General features: G+C 40.7%; 4 protein-coding genes across 5 annotated transcripts; 2 read left to right on the plus strand and 2 right to left on the minus strand.

Moving 5' to 3' along the window:
* Window positions 1-9905: 9905 nt before the first annotated feature.
* Window positions 9906-11080, plus strand: LOC6612182. Its single transcript, XM_002036663.2, has 3 exons — window positions 9906-10223; window positions 10278-10393; window positions 10459-11080. Exons 1-3 carry the CDS (start codon window positions 10175-10177, stop codon window positions 10954-10956), a joined length of 663 nt encoding a protein of 220 aa, XP_002036699.2. The 5' UTR covers window positions 9906-10174; the 3' UTR covers window positions 10957-11080.
* A 382-nt stretch (window positions 11081-11462) lies between these two features.
* LOC6612183 lies at window positions 11463-12645 on the plus strand. 2 transcript variants are annotated; one of them, XM_032721897.1, is made up of 6 exons: window positions 11463-11590; window positions 11645-11701; window positions 11758-11796; window positions 11854-11952; window positions 12011-12067; window positions 12126-12645. In XM_032721897.1, coding segments are annotated over exons 1-6 (705 nt in total). In that variant the 5' UTR covers window positions 11463-11588; the 3' UTR covers window positions 12577-12645. The 2 variants fall into 2 exon arrangements, with proteins under 2 accessions (XP_032577788.1, XP_002036700.2); XM_002036664.2 differs by having other exon boundaries at window positions 11464-11590; window positions 12123-12645.
* Window positions 12646-12745: 100 nt separating this feature from the next.
* On the minus strand, window positions 12746-14075 carry LOC6612184 (tetraspanin-12). The gene is made up of 3 exons (XM_002036665.2): window positions 13226-14075; window positions 12925-13032; window positions 12746-12867 (listed from the first exon to the last, which is right to left on the minus strand). The coding sequence occupies exons 1-3, from the start codon at window positions 13976-13978 to the stop codon at window positions 12748-12750; spliced, it is 981 nt and encodes a 326-aa protein (XP_002036701.1). The 5' UTR covers window positions 13979-14075; the 3' UTR covers window positions 12746-12747.
* Window positions 14076-14161: 86 nt separating this feature from the next.
* On the minus strand, window positions 14162-16415 carry LOC6612185. The gene is made up of 2 exons (XM_002036666.2): window positions 15684-16415; window positions 14162-15603 (listed from the first exon to the last, which is right to left on the minus strand). The coding sequence occupies exons 1-2, from the start codon at window positions 15703-15705 to the stop codon at window positions 14297-14299; spliced, it is 1329 nt and encodes a 442-aa protein (XP_002036702.1). The 5' UTR covers window positions 15706-16415; the 3' UTR covers window positions 14162-14296.
* Between the last annotated feature and the right edge of the window lie 380 nt (window positions 16416-16795).

Consider the following 16795-nt stretch of genomic DNA (forward strand, 5'->3'; position numbering starts at 1 on the left):
GTTTTCGTGGTTCGTTTGTTTCAAGTTTGTGGATTATATTAGAGTAACTCTTTACACAAACTGCAAAACAAAGACCAAGTTTCAGTAAAGCCCAAAGCTGGTCGATCCAACCTAATCAGTTGAGTAAAACTAATAGTAAACAGTTGATAATCTGGGAACTCTGTGTAAGCCATATAAAAGTGTTTTCCTTGGCATCGAAGCAGATTTTGTACCTCCTGTGTGCCTCCAATGGGGCACACATTGTGCCATGTGTGTAAGCCCCATAATATATATCGATAATATTTCATTACGCCCCCCTCAACCCACTCATCCATTCACAATGCCCAACCCAACCACCCCATCCACCCCTTTGAGTGCGTCGAAGTGCCCACATAAATTTGGCAAAAGTAAATGCACTGGCATATTGGGCAGAATGTTGGGCGAATGTGGCCCCCAAGTCCAAAAGATGTTTCCTGGGCGAGGGCAACGCAGTTTGCTTGTAATGGAGCTTAATGCAATTTCCAAGCACCCAACCAACATGATTTCTCACAGCAAACATATTTTCACTTTGAGCTGGCTGCCTTTGGTCACTCACAGCAGAAGGAAAACAAGTTAAAGGTAAAAAAAAATACATCGAAGTATAAGGGAGCGAACGAGTAGAGTGGGGAAGAAAATGCAATTTGTTTGGCACTTGTTACGGGGCGTATACTTGATGTCGACATTTGCCACTGCGGAGTCTTGCTAATTAGCTGCTGGCAGATTTGCAGCTAGAAGAACAGCACAGAGCTGGAAAACAGAAAGAAAGAGGGAGAGAGAGTGAGCCAAGTAGCAACATCTGAGCCAAGCAAGAACATGAATGGCATATTTTGCCAGCTCCTCCAATGGCCGCATAAAAAATCGCTTAAGTTAAGCGAAGCGTCAAGTCGTTTGCCCGTCTGTGTCCACCACAAAGGATTTGGCCAGTTAGCCAGCCAACACTCGAGTGCTTCCACCCACCGAAAGCCGGTCTAGAGATGTACCCAAGTCCCGATGGGCTGGAAACTTTGTTGGCAGCACTTTTTGCTGCTTTTAGCCAGCTGGTGTCAGGGGGCATGTGAAATGCAAAAGTATTTTTTTCTTCAACATGGCTAACAAAAAAATATTCAAACTGACACTTGCATTTTATTTTTATGGGTTTTTGACAAATCTTCCAACTTAAACGGCAAAGGTACTTATAGCTTTCTTAGTTTTTCTAATATTTGATGTTACATTTGATAAGCTTTTGTGAACTAGAACCAACTATTTATATCAATAATAAACACATTATCCTAAAAAATTTCAAATAAAATGAATAAGGACATTAAATTTAGTGAAATACTTGTAATGATGTCTTTTTGTTCGAAAGTACGAAATTGTTTTATATTTTCTATTCAAAACTTGATTGCTTTAATTGTATGGTAAACTCGAAATGAAGATCGTAAAATGTAGGAGTGGTTAGAAAGCGGATAAAGTGGCTTTCTGACATATTTTTGCAACTCCAATCGTGGTTAACTCGACCATCTCTAGTCGCAGACCAGTGCAAAACTAACCAACTGAAATGTTGTCTTTGACATGGCTGTCGGTTTATCGCGCCGCTTGTCAGCACAGCTTTCCCGTCCCGGTTTTTCCGATTTCCCCCATCATTTTTTCAAGCAGAACAGCTTCGGTTGCATGTCATTTGCCTGGCGTGGGAGACTGGAAAGAGAAGAGCGAGTCAAAGAGGCTAATCGAGAAGGGAGCGAGTTGGGGATGTGGGGATAAAGGGCGAACAAGTAACCGGAACAGCCTCAATTTATTTGCACTTAGGTTGCCGAGGACAAGAGGTTAACAATGCAAGTGGCAGCTGCTTTGCTCCTGTTCGCTTCTCCATTCTTCTGTTCTGTGCCTCTGCTGGTTTATCTCCGTAGATGGCTGATGGGGCCACACACCTGTGGCCAAGGTGGCCAAGAACCACGGCTCCACTTAATTGCTTAAAAATGCGAAAATAATTGCAGCGAATGCATTCGAGCCAGTTCACCAAAAAGGGCCAACGGCTGCACGGAAAGCCATTCAAGTGATCCCGAGGACCCGTCCGAAAAGCGTCATGAATTTTCATTACTTAAACGGGAAAAAAGCACATGGAAAATGCACTGCCATTTCGGCCAATGAGCGACAATTGCCATTGCATTGCATCTGCATCGCCGGTCCCCGCATGCCCATTTCCTTTTTGGCCAGTTTCTGCCACTTAACGTTGGCCTTAGCCTTCAGCCATGCAAATTCAATTTGGCAAAAGGACGTCGAGTCAGAAGAAAACGCTCGAAAAAACACGACGACATACGTTCAAAAGTCGCGAGTCGCAAAGTGAGTGGCAGGTGAAGAGAGCGACAAAAAGTCCTGCGAGGAAAGTGGATTTGCAATGGTCGAAGGGGTCTTACTCATACCAGATAATCGAACATAAAATAAATTAATATTAAAATTGAATATAAAATATATTTTTCAGAATGATTTGTAAATAAACGAATGTATTTTATGTCGTTAAATATTGTTTTCATTATATAAAGGGTATCAGCGAAGGTCTAGTCAAGATCCTGGCGCTTTTTTCTGCCCTTGCTGTTCCAGTAATATCGCCAAAAAAGGGTCGTCAAATGACGACTGCAATTGGGGCAACTGCCATTGTCGCTACCTCCTTTCGACAGTGCAACATGCTAGGTTTCAGCTTCAAGGGGCAGCCATCTGCTGACTTTTCCTTATCTACGCAAACCAATTTTGCTGAACTGCATCCACTTTGCGTCCCATTGTGTCAGGAATGGCGCTTATCCAAGGTCTTTGAGGGCAACTGCAGCCGGTTTTGGTTACATTAGCTTTCACTTTCTGAAGGTGGTCGTTAGCCAAACAGATGAAAGCTAAATAAAAGTTGAATTTAGTCAGGAGATGGGTAAGCTTAAAAAAATATATAAGACCAAAACTATAACCAGAGTATGGGAATCAATGTATTTAATTAGACTTATTTAAATGTAATCCTCTCAATCTTAAAATCTAGTATATTATATTTATGGTTTGGTTTACATTTTAAGCCAACGAAAGTCTTAAATGTGCTTAACTGATATTCTAAAAATACCCTAAATAAAAAGAAATTTAAATGCTGTAAAAACTTATTATTCTTAGAAAAAGAACGAGATGAAAAAATCTTTGTATGAGCAGACATTTGCATATTTTTTTCTTCCGCCCTTTCTTCTTCTCTTAAGTACTGGCCAAATATATGTGGTATAAATTTCCCTGAACAATCTACATGCGAGCAGCAAAAAAGCCAGTGATGCCGCCCACTTTAGTGGTAAAAATTATGCTATAATTCAAAAACAGTGCCCACAAACACACACGCACACACACACAGACGTCCGTCCATGTGCCGTTCATTAGCACAAAACCCACACATTAATTCCTTGTCTCTGTGTGGGTGTTTAATCCTCGGGGAGTAAGAATGCATGCTGGTGCGCCATAAAGGATATAAGCCCTGTTTTTAACACGCCCTAAAATGTGCATGTATTGGTAACTTTATGTAGCACCACGACTGCAGCATTAATATCGAAAACTCAAGGCGAAAAAAGAGGAATCATAAAGAACTGTTTTACGACTATTCAATGCCCTGTAGCTGGAAACTTTAAAGTTACAATTAAAAAACCAGCAAATAATTAAATGCTCGTGTTAAATAATAAGTTGACATTTTCGCATATATTTTTTATGGAAACTTGTTTTTCAAATAGTTTCAAATATGAGACAGACTTGGCTTGAACAACAGATGAGCAAGAACACGGGAGTCCGGAGTCGGGGACAATTTCAGTTTCGGTGATAAATTCGGTGTAATAAAGAAGACATTAAGCAAACGCCACGGAGAATGGCAAACGAGACTGACAAGGACAACAAGGACCTCCCGTTGCCTGGACACATTTTACACCTTGCTGCAGTAGCACTAAAAAATTTTATATTATACTCATTTGGGCTTCTAAAAAAAACCTTGTATTTTATAGTGTAAACGTTTTAGGGTTCGCCAGTATGCAATGCCAACTAATTACGCGCATAAACGATGGCAGAAGCAGCCCTAGGGAATCTGAAACAGGGTTGTCGCTGCTTAATAGTTTCATATTAAATGCCAAACATTTTCTTTTCATGCATCTTTAAAATTAATATTAAATTAGTTTGCATACCTTATGGCAAAGTTCAATACGTTTTGGCCATTGAAACATAACCGAAAAAGACCTCACACACACAATATGAATCGTAAAACAACATATCGTATTGTGATGACAGACTAATGGCATTTAATATTTATGCAAATTCATTATTGATTGTGATTATTCAGCTATACAAATCACAAATGAAAATTATGTGCGTGCAATGCCTTTCAGCCATTTTCAAAATGCTTGCCAATATATACATAAAAAATTAATGCACCTAATGTGAAAATATTTTTCGTTTTTAATTTTCTTGTACGCCAATTGTAATTTTTGTTTTTATTGGTGTGCTACCTAAAATCATGTTTTTATGAAACTAATTCAACAGCAGAAATATTGATAAATAGGTCATTGTGAATGGTTAATTAATAATGGTTTTAAAAAAATGTTTTTGATATGTGTAATTTTATTACTACTGGCAAATATTTTGATACTTTTCTATTTCCTGGAAGCGGTGTTCTAAATAATAGGGTAAAATTGTATAATTGATTCGTTGAAAGGTCTGAAAATCTGTTTTCGATTCGATCATTCAATGATGAATAATTTACTTTGCGTGAAATTAAGAAACCGAGCAGCCCCAATAAACGCAAGCACAAAGCTCCAGTTCAATGGCTGATAGAACCACAGCTGGACACCAGGAAAGCCGTTTTCCACCTGAAAGTGAGCTCCTCGACTTTTCCCCAGGCGACTTGCCTTTGCCTTTGCGTTTGACACTTTTCCACAGTAACGGAAGTGGGGCTGCTGGGGAACTATCAAAGTGCACCTAGACGGGGACTTGAGTTTGACACGTTTAAAGGCAGACAGCTGATGCTGGGCGAGAAAAGTGGGGTTGGTTGGGTTGGGGGGTGGTCTGAAGGCCGCAGCCATGCTACAACCACAAGCCAAACAAGCGGCAACAGCAGAAAGAAATTACACGCAAGCAACAAGACAACAAAGTTGTCAATGTCGATGTCGACGTTGTTGGGCAAGCAAAAAATGTACATGCTCAGCATATCAGTGGCGTGGCCTAAAGGGGGTTAATCAACAAAGAAAATTTAAATAAATTAATGATAATGAATTCCCATATCTTCAGTGTTCTCAAGAAATTGTAAGCTTTATTTAACAACATATTTTTTAAGAGAGTTTAAAAATATACGGAACCTGAAAATTTGTTCAAATATTTATTCGTCTAACAATGAGATCTAAATTCCACTGGATGCCGCCCCTGATCCTTATGTTGAAAATGGAGCTGGGACTGCGGCTGCAACCAAAGCTAAGATAACGTTTCCGAGGCCACCCACCACAAAAATGTTCCCTTTTATCCTTTTCGCTTTCAGCGTTTAAATATTAGCTGTGAAACAAGCGCTTTCTTTGTTGCTTTTGCTTCAAAATTGCTGCTGCAATTACATATGCAATGCAAAACGAAGGAGTCGAGAATTAAGCGCCAAGTGAGAGACAACACAGAAAAATTGGCATACAATTTAGCAAAAAAAAATAAAAAAAGTGGAAATGCAACAACCGAAAATATTTTGCTTCGTTAAGTTTTTGGTGTGCATGCGAAAACAGCAACAATAATGTGTTAATGTGTGCAAACACACACAAATGCATCTGCATACATACATAGAGTAAGGGCAACCGCAGAAAATGCAAAACACATGCCAACGAGAAATTCGCTCCATTGAAGAGAGTAGGATGTGGAAAAGGACACACCGGATGTGGCACTGCATCCGAAGGATGATGATGCAAGGACTTGGGGACACAAAACGTTGTCTACTCCAAGCGCATGCAAATGTAATAAAATGATATAAAATAGAACTGAAGGCACTGGGATGCAAGTGTGTGCTTCTGACATACGGATTTGTTGATCAAGGATTTTAAGATTTCCATATTACCTGCTTTGAACGACATGTTTGCTATTCAATTTATATTTCTGGCATTTTTATTTAAAAGAAATGCTGCGTAGGAAAAGTATATTGTTGCATATTTATACCTCTATTATTTGTAGTATAAAAAATGGTTTGTGGAGTATAAATCAATATATATATTCCTTCATTTGAGTTACAAAACAGTTTCAAATTAGTTGAGCTTTTCCTTCATTTTCGGACTACTTTCAGTTTTTTGAGCTTATTAAATCCAAACAAAATGGCTCGAAAAAGTTGAACAAATATGAAAGTTTACCCCAATACACATATTTTCCATTCAAACGCAGCTAATCAAACTCAGCTCCCAAAAAGCGAAAATAAATGCGGGCAAGGAAACAAATTTTGCGACAATGAGTAGCGCACAAACATATTTATATCGCCATGAAATGCACATGCATACATGTGAAAAAGTGAACACAAGCATAAATATAAACATATGCACACATAAACATACACACACACACATGATGGCGCATCCAGGACTCTCACATACACACACACACACACACACCAAGACATGCATTAGTTGTGGCCCGGCATTCATTTCATTTTTATTCCGCACTCACTTTTCACTGTTAGTTATGTCTGCTTGTGGTTTCCTTCTTTTCACGTTATTTATGTTTATTTGCATATATTTTATTTCATTTTATTTTTCTGGGGGAAATGCATAGAGGAACGGAAATGCAACTGAAACACGCTCATTTATCTCCCCGCATACACCACGCGAAATTTGCGGTTAAGCTAAGCAAACCATAGCATACTTCTAAGCGCCCTGGGTGTATCTGTATCTGAAAATGCATCTGCTGCTGTGTTAGAGGTTGGAAAATTAGTAGACAAATGGTCAGAACGTGTAAACAGTTACAAATTTAAAGCTGCAGTTCCTTGAACTCAGAAATAAATATATGAAAATCGCCAACAGCAAACAAACACAAGCTGAAATGCTTTTCGAATGTAAATTCTCAAGTTGGTTATGCCAATATCTCGGCGGCTTTTAAGCAGCTAAACATTTGGTCAGCAAACAAACTGCCACAAAACAAATGACAAGTAATTTAATGAGAATGGAAATCATTAGACAGGTAAATAAAGTGAATTCGCCCAAAGGCAATCTAATGTTATTTAAGTGTCAAACAAAACGAAATGCATTTAATTTTATTATAACGAATTTTAAAACCCTCTGGGTCTAACACTTATTAACAATTATGTTCCATTTAATTTTATTTTACTACTTTAAAGTTGTATTAACATTTATAGGTATTCAATCAAGACAGAAGCCGCATAAAAATTATTTTATCCACAATATCCATATAACAACGTCTAAAAATGTATGATAGTCAAAAGTGCAAGGAAGTGCTTGCTTTCCCTGCTGTCCTAAGCATTTCACTTTATATTTGGAAAACCTGCTAGCAACAGATGTGCAGCGTGGACAACAAAAAAGAACGCCAGCCGGAAAATGCAACATTCCCATCGTCATCTGTAAAATATTCGAACCATTTTGCTGGCGCTTCTTTGCCATTTGTAAACAGACCGCCCAATTCCTCCCTGGAATCGAGTGGGTGCCTTAGTCATGTTTGATTTGCAATTTTGCACAATCAAACTCTTGCCAAGGCTCGAATTGGATGGAAGCGGAGTTTCGGGAGCAGCCAGCAGGCTAAATCCCAAAAATTGCCAATAAATTTGTACTGTTGACTGTGTGTGTGGCCACAAATTTGCTGCTTGCATATTTTATTTGTGTAGCGTATGTTGTGAAAATTCAAATGCAAATGCAGGAGCTGTGACCAACATCAGTCCAGAGATAGTCGTTTAAAAATGCTGAAAAATCGAAGAAAAAAGGCGATAATGGGATTGTGGTACTTGAAAAGATATTGTATATTTATATTTCTATAACAGGTTTATGGATGAGAAGAAAACGACAGCAATTTGAGTGCCAGCACTCTTTTCATGACCCCCCATACAGGAAGAAGATGTTTCTTGTCTCAAAAACTAACAAAAATTTGCTTAATTATTAAATATTTTATTTATTAAAAAATAGCTTAAGAAACCCTAAGCATCAGTTGAAAAGGGTCGTGGTGTAAAGTTAATGTTGTGTAAGGTATTTCCGAATCATTGATTAGCCAGCTCGAAGGCCGGAAACGCAGCAATGGCCAAGGCGGCGTATGAGTGTTGCGCGAATATTTCAGCAGTCACGCAGCACTTACAACTGGCCATGTTCAAGGTATTTGCGGGTGTGTGTGTGTGTGTGCAGTCGTGTGTTATTTGGTGTAAATTATATGGCCGAAAGATGCAAAATTAGCCAAATAATGGCTGCCTAATGTGCCGGAAAGCTGGCGAGCAAAAGTTAATGGCGAAAATCCTTTAGTCCCCCACCATAATGAAAACATAAAACGGAGCCACTAAAAGCAAATCGACAGCGGCACATATTTGCTAATCCAATAAGTGTTAGCTGCTTCACTGCCTGCGAAAAAGGGTGGGGCATTAAAGGGTTAAAGGAACGCATAAAATTTGAATACATTTTCGCTTAAACTCGTTTCCTTAGCTAACTCGAATAATTCAAGTTGGCGTTTTATTTTATTTTTTGTTGCCCTGCCAAACGTGTTTCGCGGTAATTGAACGGACTTTAAATGCCAGCCAAAAATTGTACAAAATGCGGGCTAACACAAACGGCTTTGGTCCATGTTTTTCTTCTATTTTCCTTTTTTTTCATTCTTTTTTTTTTTGTATTTATTTGCCTTTGATGTGCCACTAAAACTGAGGTTTGGGTGGGTCGACGGCGAGGGGAAAGTAAAGCCAAATGCAGTTGGGACTCAATGGCGACTCCTATGCAAAAGAAGCAATGCTCGCCAACGCGACGACATCGAAACTTTTCCAATTTTTTGTGCTTTTATTTTTGGTGTCGCTGGTTTTAACCAGCAAAATAGTTTGGTTATATAGAAAATATTGTCTGGAAAAACATGATGGCAAAAATATAACAAGAAAATATCATAAATACCTTAAAAAATAATAAACCAAAATAAATTCTATAAAAAATATCTCGAATATAATTCATTTTTTATTTTTGTTTCTCAAAGAAATGCTTTTTTAACCTATAACCAAGTTAAGGCACTAATGACTGAAAATTTACCAAATGCATTTTTAAAAAACGTTTTTATTAAATAAGTTTTCATAAGCCTGCATATTTCTGGAGCACCCCAGTCCTTATATGATCTCAAAATATTCAGGGTATTATGACTTTCCATGGGGAGAAAGTCGAGCTGAAAACTGCACCACATAAAGAACAATTTTCGGGTCGAAAAGGCGCTCCATGGCAGCGAAAATGGCAAACTGACTTCAAGTGGCATTTTGACATTTTGTTGAATTTCAACTCGCTTTTCGTTTTGGGATGCAACGATGGGTTCCGAGGTATGTAAAAAGTGAAAGGGGCGTGTTCACGGGGCCAGAAAACTCGAAAATGCAAAGAACGCATATTTTTTTACTTAAATTGCCAGCGCTGTGGGCAGTGAAAGCTGCAACTTTGGTCAGCAGGTTGACCACACAAAAAGTTCGCAAAGCATTTACTTTTTACACGATGCATTTTAACTTCGCAGAGCTGGTGTTAAAACTTCGCCATTTTGGAGCCGAGCTTTTTATCCATAAATTGTTTTTTAAGTCCAATACCTAACGAAGTGTACGTTTTTTTTTTTTGGAATTTATTTAAAGGCTTTTTGTTGAGGTATTTTTTAGACTGAACTTAAATTACGAGGAAAACATATAAAATGTTATCAAGTTACATTATAGAACTGAATCACTTCTAAAAAAAATATATATATGTATTGGGTTTATAATAACCACAACATTTTCAGAGACATCGTTTTTTTTTTTTTTTAATAGTTTTTGATATTTTTACATACCACTCAAAAACTTGTTGCACCATCTCTAAGTGTGACCATTACTTGGGATCAAATCTTAACTATCGATATGGCGTTATAGACGATTTCAGTCTGGCGCAAAGTTCCGTTAGCAGCAAGAAGAAGCGCAAAGGCATTGTAACCAAATAATATTGCTACTAAAGTTGTTGTTTTTGTCCCACTGAAAATGGAGTTACGCAGCCGAACAAACAGGAGATTAGTTGACTTCCTCAAAAGTAAGATATCCTAAGTTAGACGTCCTTAACATATATAACTAACTATTTGCTCAGGCGCAGGCGTCTACGAGGAAGGCATGGATATTGAGGAAATGACCGAGTTAGCAAGTGTAGTGCAGCAATCGGCTAGTATCAGTCCCCCGGATGAGGATCTAGAAAGGGCTCTGCATGTGGGAAAAGTATTCAGTAAATAATAAACAACAAAAACTAATTAGCTCCTCATTAATGTCGGCAGGAAAGCGAGTCTGATTTTTTGACCTCGCATCCCAGTGCCTTGCACAACTCCACGATGATCATATCGCCGCAAGTGACCAGGAGAAATCCCTCAGAAGTGGACAGTCCACCGAGCGAGCCAATCCGTATAACTTTTCGGGCTCTGGTGCACCGTGCCATGGACTGGAGTCCCACATCGGACAATCGAATTCCCGAGCTCAAGCGCATTGCTGCGGATCGCAATGAAAACGTCGAACTAGTTGGCAAACGTTCCAGAGCAACGGCGGCTATCAGCATTGGCCAGGCACCGGAGGAGGAGCCGCACAATAGCGACGCCACACCCGTTTCCCCGGACAACGAGTGCGACTCCGGCGTCAGTTGGGAGGAGGTATCTTTGTCCAGCGCCAGCGATAGCACCACTCTTCCTTCCATCGGTGAAATGCCCGATCGACATTTAATCAGCACCAGCAGCGTCGCCGTCTCGGATTTCTCAGATGCCAATGAAATCAGCCAGGAATAGCCCGTTCCCGCCCATGTCTTGTGGTTTATGTTTCCCAATCGAATGCATTAGAGATTTTACAATGTTTATATAGTCGAAAAAGTTAACAATATGTCACATTAAAAGATTGAATTATTGCATTATTGCGGCATGCGCATTTGTTTTTTGGTAGGGCTGTATTTTTTCTAATTATTCCAGGTTCGCTAACTATTAGTCCTAAGCATGTAAAGTTCAATAAAAACGAAAACCCACCCAATATATAAAAACATTTCCGAAAGTGAAATTACATAGTGATGGCTTGACTTTACATACTTATGTATAATTACATTTGCATATGGAAGTTTGTAAATTAAGCCTGTTATACAACACTGCTTTGTCTTTTTATAGGAATTAAAACTTTTTATGTTTTACTACAATTTTAAGGCTAAAATTGACCAAAACCGACACTTTTAGGATTTAATAAAATAAGTTGTCAATAAAACGTGGTTATAGTTTGAACTCAATTTCATGTATCAATTACATATGGTACAGTAGGGTTTCAGTATTCAGTACAGTATTTTTATCAACACTAATGTTCTTATTGTGGACACACTGGTCGCACGGCTTTTCACATTGTCATTTTGCAGGAGCAAGACGTTGAAAATTTGTTAAAAATGTAATTAAAAAGGAAAGCAGTGTATTAAATATATTGATGGATTCTTTATTGCAGGTCCCAACCAAAGGTTCCTCACATTGTGGGCGATGATGATGAATATCAAGGAGCTTTGTAAGACTTCATTAATATAGCTTTATAAAACACTCACATTATTTTTTTCTTTCTAGAGCTCCCGAAAGTGATGAGATTACAAACGAGCCTTCTGTGTAAGTTTTTTTTTTATAATGTTTTGATAGATTATTTACAAGTTACCCCATTATTAGGGAAAGTGATCAAGATGATCAAGGTGATCAAGATGATCAAGATGATCAAGATGATCAAGGTGATCAAGGTGATCAAGATGACTATTCCAACGAAGATGAGTGAGTATATTTAAAGTTATACAGCAAAATCATTTCACTCATTTTGTGAACCGTTTAGAATGGATTTGGATGGGGCAGACTGGTCCCCGTATGTCACCTATGAGGCGGGTGCACCGTAAGTTGAAGATGTCTAATGTAAGAAGGAGTATAAGATTCCGGTTTTCCTACAGCAGACGCCCACAAAGTGCTTTGGAGATTACCGAAATAGCCGTGTTGCCAAAAATTCCAATGATAAACCCCACCTCACCCAAACTGGTGGTACAGAAGCCAGAGACCCTGAAGGTACACATCGTGGGGCCTCAGAAGAGTATCATCATCTCTCGCGCCAATTATGCGCCATCAGAGTCCATTGGAGCTCGCGTTTCCCGACGTAGCTGGGACAAATTGGAACCATTCCTCCGTGAGATGGCAAGTAGCACTACGCCCGAGACCTCAGGGGATACCGGCTCCGTATCACCAGGTCAGCTGCTGGCCAAGCCCGTGGATGTCACCGATTTCTTTCATACCATTGCTGTGGGTCTCGTTGAGCAGGGCATCTGCTTGAAGCCTTTTTTGGCGTTGCGCAAACATATTGCTCAACTGGTGGACAAGACTTTGAAGAAATCCAAGAAGATGCGCAAGTAATCCATCTAACATCCAAGAGTACAACATCCATGTCATAAGTATCCAATAAATAATATTTTGCGTTCACGAGCTGTATCATTCTTAATGTTACCCGATTGGATATTAAGTTAACTCAAATTCGTAAATTTAATTAAATTAATATAAAATATAAAAGTAAAATTAAGCACACTATTAGTATCCACACGGTTCGTCATCCATTTCGGTGCAATTGCAGTAGTTAACATCGGGAACGTTGTCGGATACCAGATCATCCTCGGCAATTGTCACACAGCGCACGTTGCACGGATATTTCTGGGGGATCGACTGATTTAGGTGCTATAGTTGGATTAGTTAAGATTCTGAACCCACCACCACGACCAAGGGATGGCCATCATCATCCGTGAGTCCCACATTATCGCAGCCATCGCCCTCGTTCTGTCGGTGAACTATGAACTTGGTCATACAACAAAGCACGATCTAAAAAGATGATTAACTTAGGTCTTATCTTAAAATACAATTTTGTTAGATATTCATATTTTTGATTTGAATATGCCTTACGCTAATGCATTTACCAGACAAAGAGATATATAATTTTAATCTTTTAATGGCGATGTCTCCATTATTCCCCATTATTCTGACTTGCAAACGTTGTCCATTACCAATTACTTACCAGAAACTTAAGGGCCAGCACCCATAACGCCATCAGTATGTAAAAGCAGTTCCACACCGCACCAACGAACGCCGGCAAGCATCCGTTCGCATTGATGGAGTCCACGGTGAGAGCGGGAAAAGGCTGCCGGCTATTGCCACCGATGGACTGACCCTCACCGGGCAGGAAGTTGTTAAAGCAGCTGTCGCAGGAGCGCTTGCAGCAGGCGAAGGGTGCCAGGACCATCGACGTGCAGTTATTCTCACGTCGTGGCATCCACTCCGCGTTCATCCAGTCCTTGTAGCCATGCACCCCGCAGCACTCCTTGTGCCACTGCAGTCCGTCCCACAGAAGTTTCCACTCGGGACACGAGTAGTACATGTCGATGCCGCGGGTCAGCGAGGTGTCCGCCGCATTCTCGAGGACATCGACACCCCGGTAAAGATTCCAAATGCACCCGAAACCGGAGGCAATGATTACGCAGGAGTAGAAGGCCCACACGGATAGCAAGAGGCGAATGTTGGGCGTGCAGCGACGCCGCCAAATTCGCCGCCACATGGCAATGCTGCAGAGGAAGGTCACCACCACCTGAGCGCCAAACACGTAGATCCCAAACAGATAGCCGTACACCAGGCGGCACTCGATCTCCGACAGATAGCCGGTGAGCACGGTGTGGTAGTAGGCGGTCACCACCAGGATCAGCAGTCCGATCACGGCCTCGGTTATTAACAGCAGGTGGAGGTAGATGGGGGCTCGGCGGAAGGGCTGGCGCATTTGGTCATCCTCGTGGGCATCGGTCCAAAGTTTGGCTTGTCGACGAGGTTTTAGCTCTGAACTCGAATTTCATTTGGATTGACGCTTATTGCAAGGACTTGGGTGTTTGAATTTTAAAGTGTACAACATGAAGTTAATCTATTTAATCCCTAAGGGCAGTAAAAATAATAATGCATTAAAAAATCGCTTTGCAAATATATTTACATCTTTTTATTTGGTATGCAATTGACAAAGGAGTACACTTAACTATATTTCAGTTTAAAACCTTTTAATTTGGAGCTCGATCAGTTGGAGCGAATCCCATCACGGGGCAGCGGTTTACCGCACAAAGCTAAACTTGAGTACGCCAGATGTGTAGTCCGTATTGCGTCCGATCTGTTTGGAATCCACCTTTAGCAGCCTTATGTTGTCCATGCAGCGCGGACTGCGAACTATTTCCGGTTTGATATCGCTATGCCGGATCCACAGCTCTAGAGGGCGAGTGCGCCAGCTTTGCTTGGCCAAAATGGCAATACACCGCCAGACGAAGGATTCTCCATGGCAGAAGGTTCGAGTAATGTCGAGGACTCTCAGCTGCCGACAATTGATCACGAATTCCAGCAGGCCCAAAGGACTCTCCAACTGATAGCCACACAAATGGAGCTCGGTCAGCCCACCCAGTTGACTGGCTAGCTGCCGCAGTATCTGATCCCCCAGGCACTGCACCTGGCCGCCCTCCTCCTCCTCCTCCGGCTGGCTGTACAGCTCCAGTCGCGTCAAGTGCCCGAGATTTCCCAGCTCCCTGAAGAACCGGCCGTAGTCGTGCAAAACTCCACTGAAACTAATGGCCTCAATTCGTCGGCCATCGCCGGGAGGACTTGTGGGACTAACTATCCTCGATAGGACATCGAAGACAAAGTTCCTGGAATAAATCGACAGCTTTCGCAGGTGAGGCAATTTCAGTAGTTGCTGCGTAATATCCGACTCCATACACACGTGGTAATCCGCAATCTTGATATGCTCCAATGTGGGACACAGTTGCAGATCCGCCAGATCACAGCAGTTCACCTCGTCACAGTCCTCCATTATGTCAAATTTGCGCAGTCGCAGCTGCCGGAAGATGTCCCTAAAGTGCTGCGATTCTAGAAACTGGCAATCGTCCAGGCGGAGATCGGTAAGCTCTTCCAGGTCGCATAGGTACTTCCCGGTAATTTGGCAGCCTCTAAGTTTGAGGCTTTTTAGATTGGGAAATACCCTCTGCAGCATTCGCACATCCTCATCCACGAAGCGAACGCGTCCTCGTCTATACACATTGCCCAGCCACTCGAAGGAGTGAATCCTCTCCAGGGTGTGGTTACTGAGCAGTCGCAGTCTTCGGAGATCCAACTGCTTGCAGCTCAGGCGCTGCATGTGCGGAGCCAGGGCCAGAATGAAAGCCACAAACTGTCGGGAATTGGCTCCAGATCGTCCGAACATCTCGTCCTGCAGGACAACGTTGCGAACACGGGTCTCCCAGAGCATGTCCACTATGCTCTCCAAGCGCCTGTTCAACCTGCTGATTTCGAACTGCTGGTACACGTCCAGCTGGCGGATGATCAAAGCCAGGACATCGTCATTCAGCTGGAGCAGCGTTACTGCAGTGGGTTCTAAAAAGTTGAAGGACGATCGTCTTAATGGGCTCAGTGCTATTGTTTTTTCTATTTTTCGTTTTTAGCCAATTCCTTACCTGTATCGCTTGCGGACGTCATCTGCGGTCTGTTCTCGATCGTGGTGCTTGGAATACTAACGAATCCATGTAGTTGCCACGGTCAGTAGTCCGATGCTACCTAGTGGGAAGGTCATTTAGGGGTGGGTTTCCAGGCAGATCGGGCGAAATTCGCGCTACCTAAACGACTTATCCTTTTGGAGATGGGAAAACGGACCGATAGTTTTCGACGGATCTCAAAGATACGAAATAAAAAAAATGTCCTTAACAAAAAAATATAATTCTACAAGGGGTTACTCAGTTTTAAGCCCAAGTACCATATCTTCAATAGGTTTCTTGTAAAATCCGGTTTTATGCTTATGCTGCGCGTTTTTGCTGCTCATTTATTTGTTTTGTTTAGTGCTTACTACTTCATAAATTTTAATTACATTTTACTCGTAACTTGTACAATATATACTATATATATATATATATATATATTTCATTTGTTGTCCAATTTCTGTCGTATAGGCATATATATTTTAGGTATATATAGTGTTGTATTGTATCTGATTTATAGTACATTATTGTTTCTATTTAGTATTGTTACTGTTTGTTGCTTTTAATGTTTACGTTAATTGGGGCATTCCAAGCGTTTTCTTCAGCTTCTGTTAATTTTTCTCCTAGGAAACATTTTCGGCGCTGTCCCAGCGTTTTATCATTAAGGTTAATGGGTATGTGTCTGTCGATCAGTGAGTGTGGGTTGTGGAGAAAGTTACCTCTATTCTCACGGCTTGCACTACGCAACTTACAAGTAAATTATTTCGTTTGTTCATTAATATTGCAACACAAGTGAATTGTCGTCTCCTTAGACTTGCCTTTCACGTACTACACATACATATCCGTTATATATTAGTCAATAATCGTACAATAATATATATCTCTATATGCATTCTATATACTGCGCTCTATACACATCACCAAAAATCCAAAAACACCCAAAAACTAACACGGATACTCAACTACATAATTATAGACGTGTGATAGTGTGTGTTTGCGACTTCGAAAACAATTATTTTCAGTGTGAAAGCAAAATACATGCATATCAATGATAATTTCTTACAATTTTCAATTGTTCCCTGCATTCGAAGTGT

This window comes from Drosophila sechellia, chromosome 2L (assembly GCF_004382195.2).
Source record: "Drosophila sechellia strain sech25 chromosome 2L, ASM438219v1, whole genome shotgun sequence".
Classification (NCBI taxonomy): domain Eukaryota; kingdom Metazoa; phylum Arthropoda; class Insecta; order Diptera; family Drosophilidae; genus Drosophila; species Drosophila sechellia.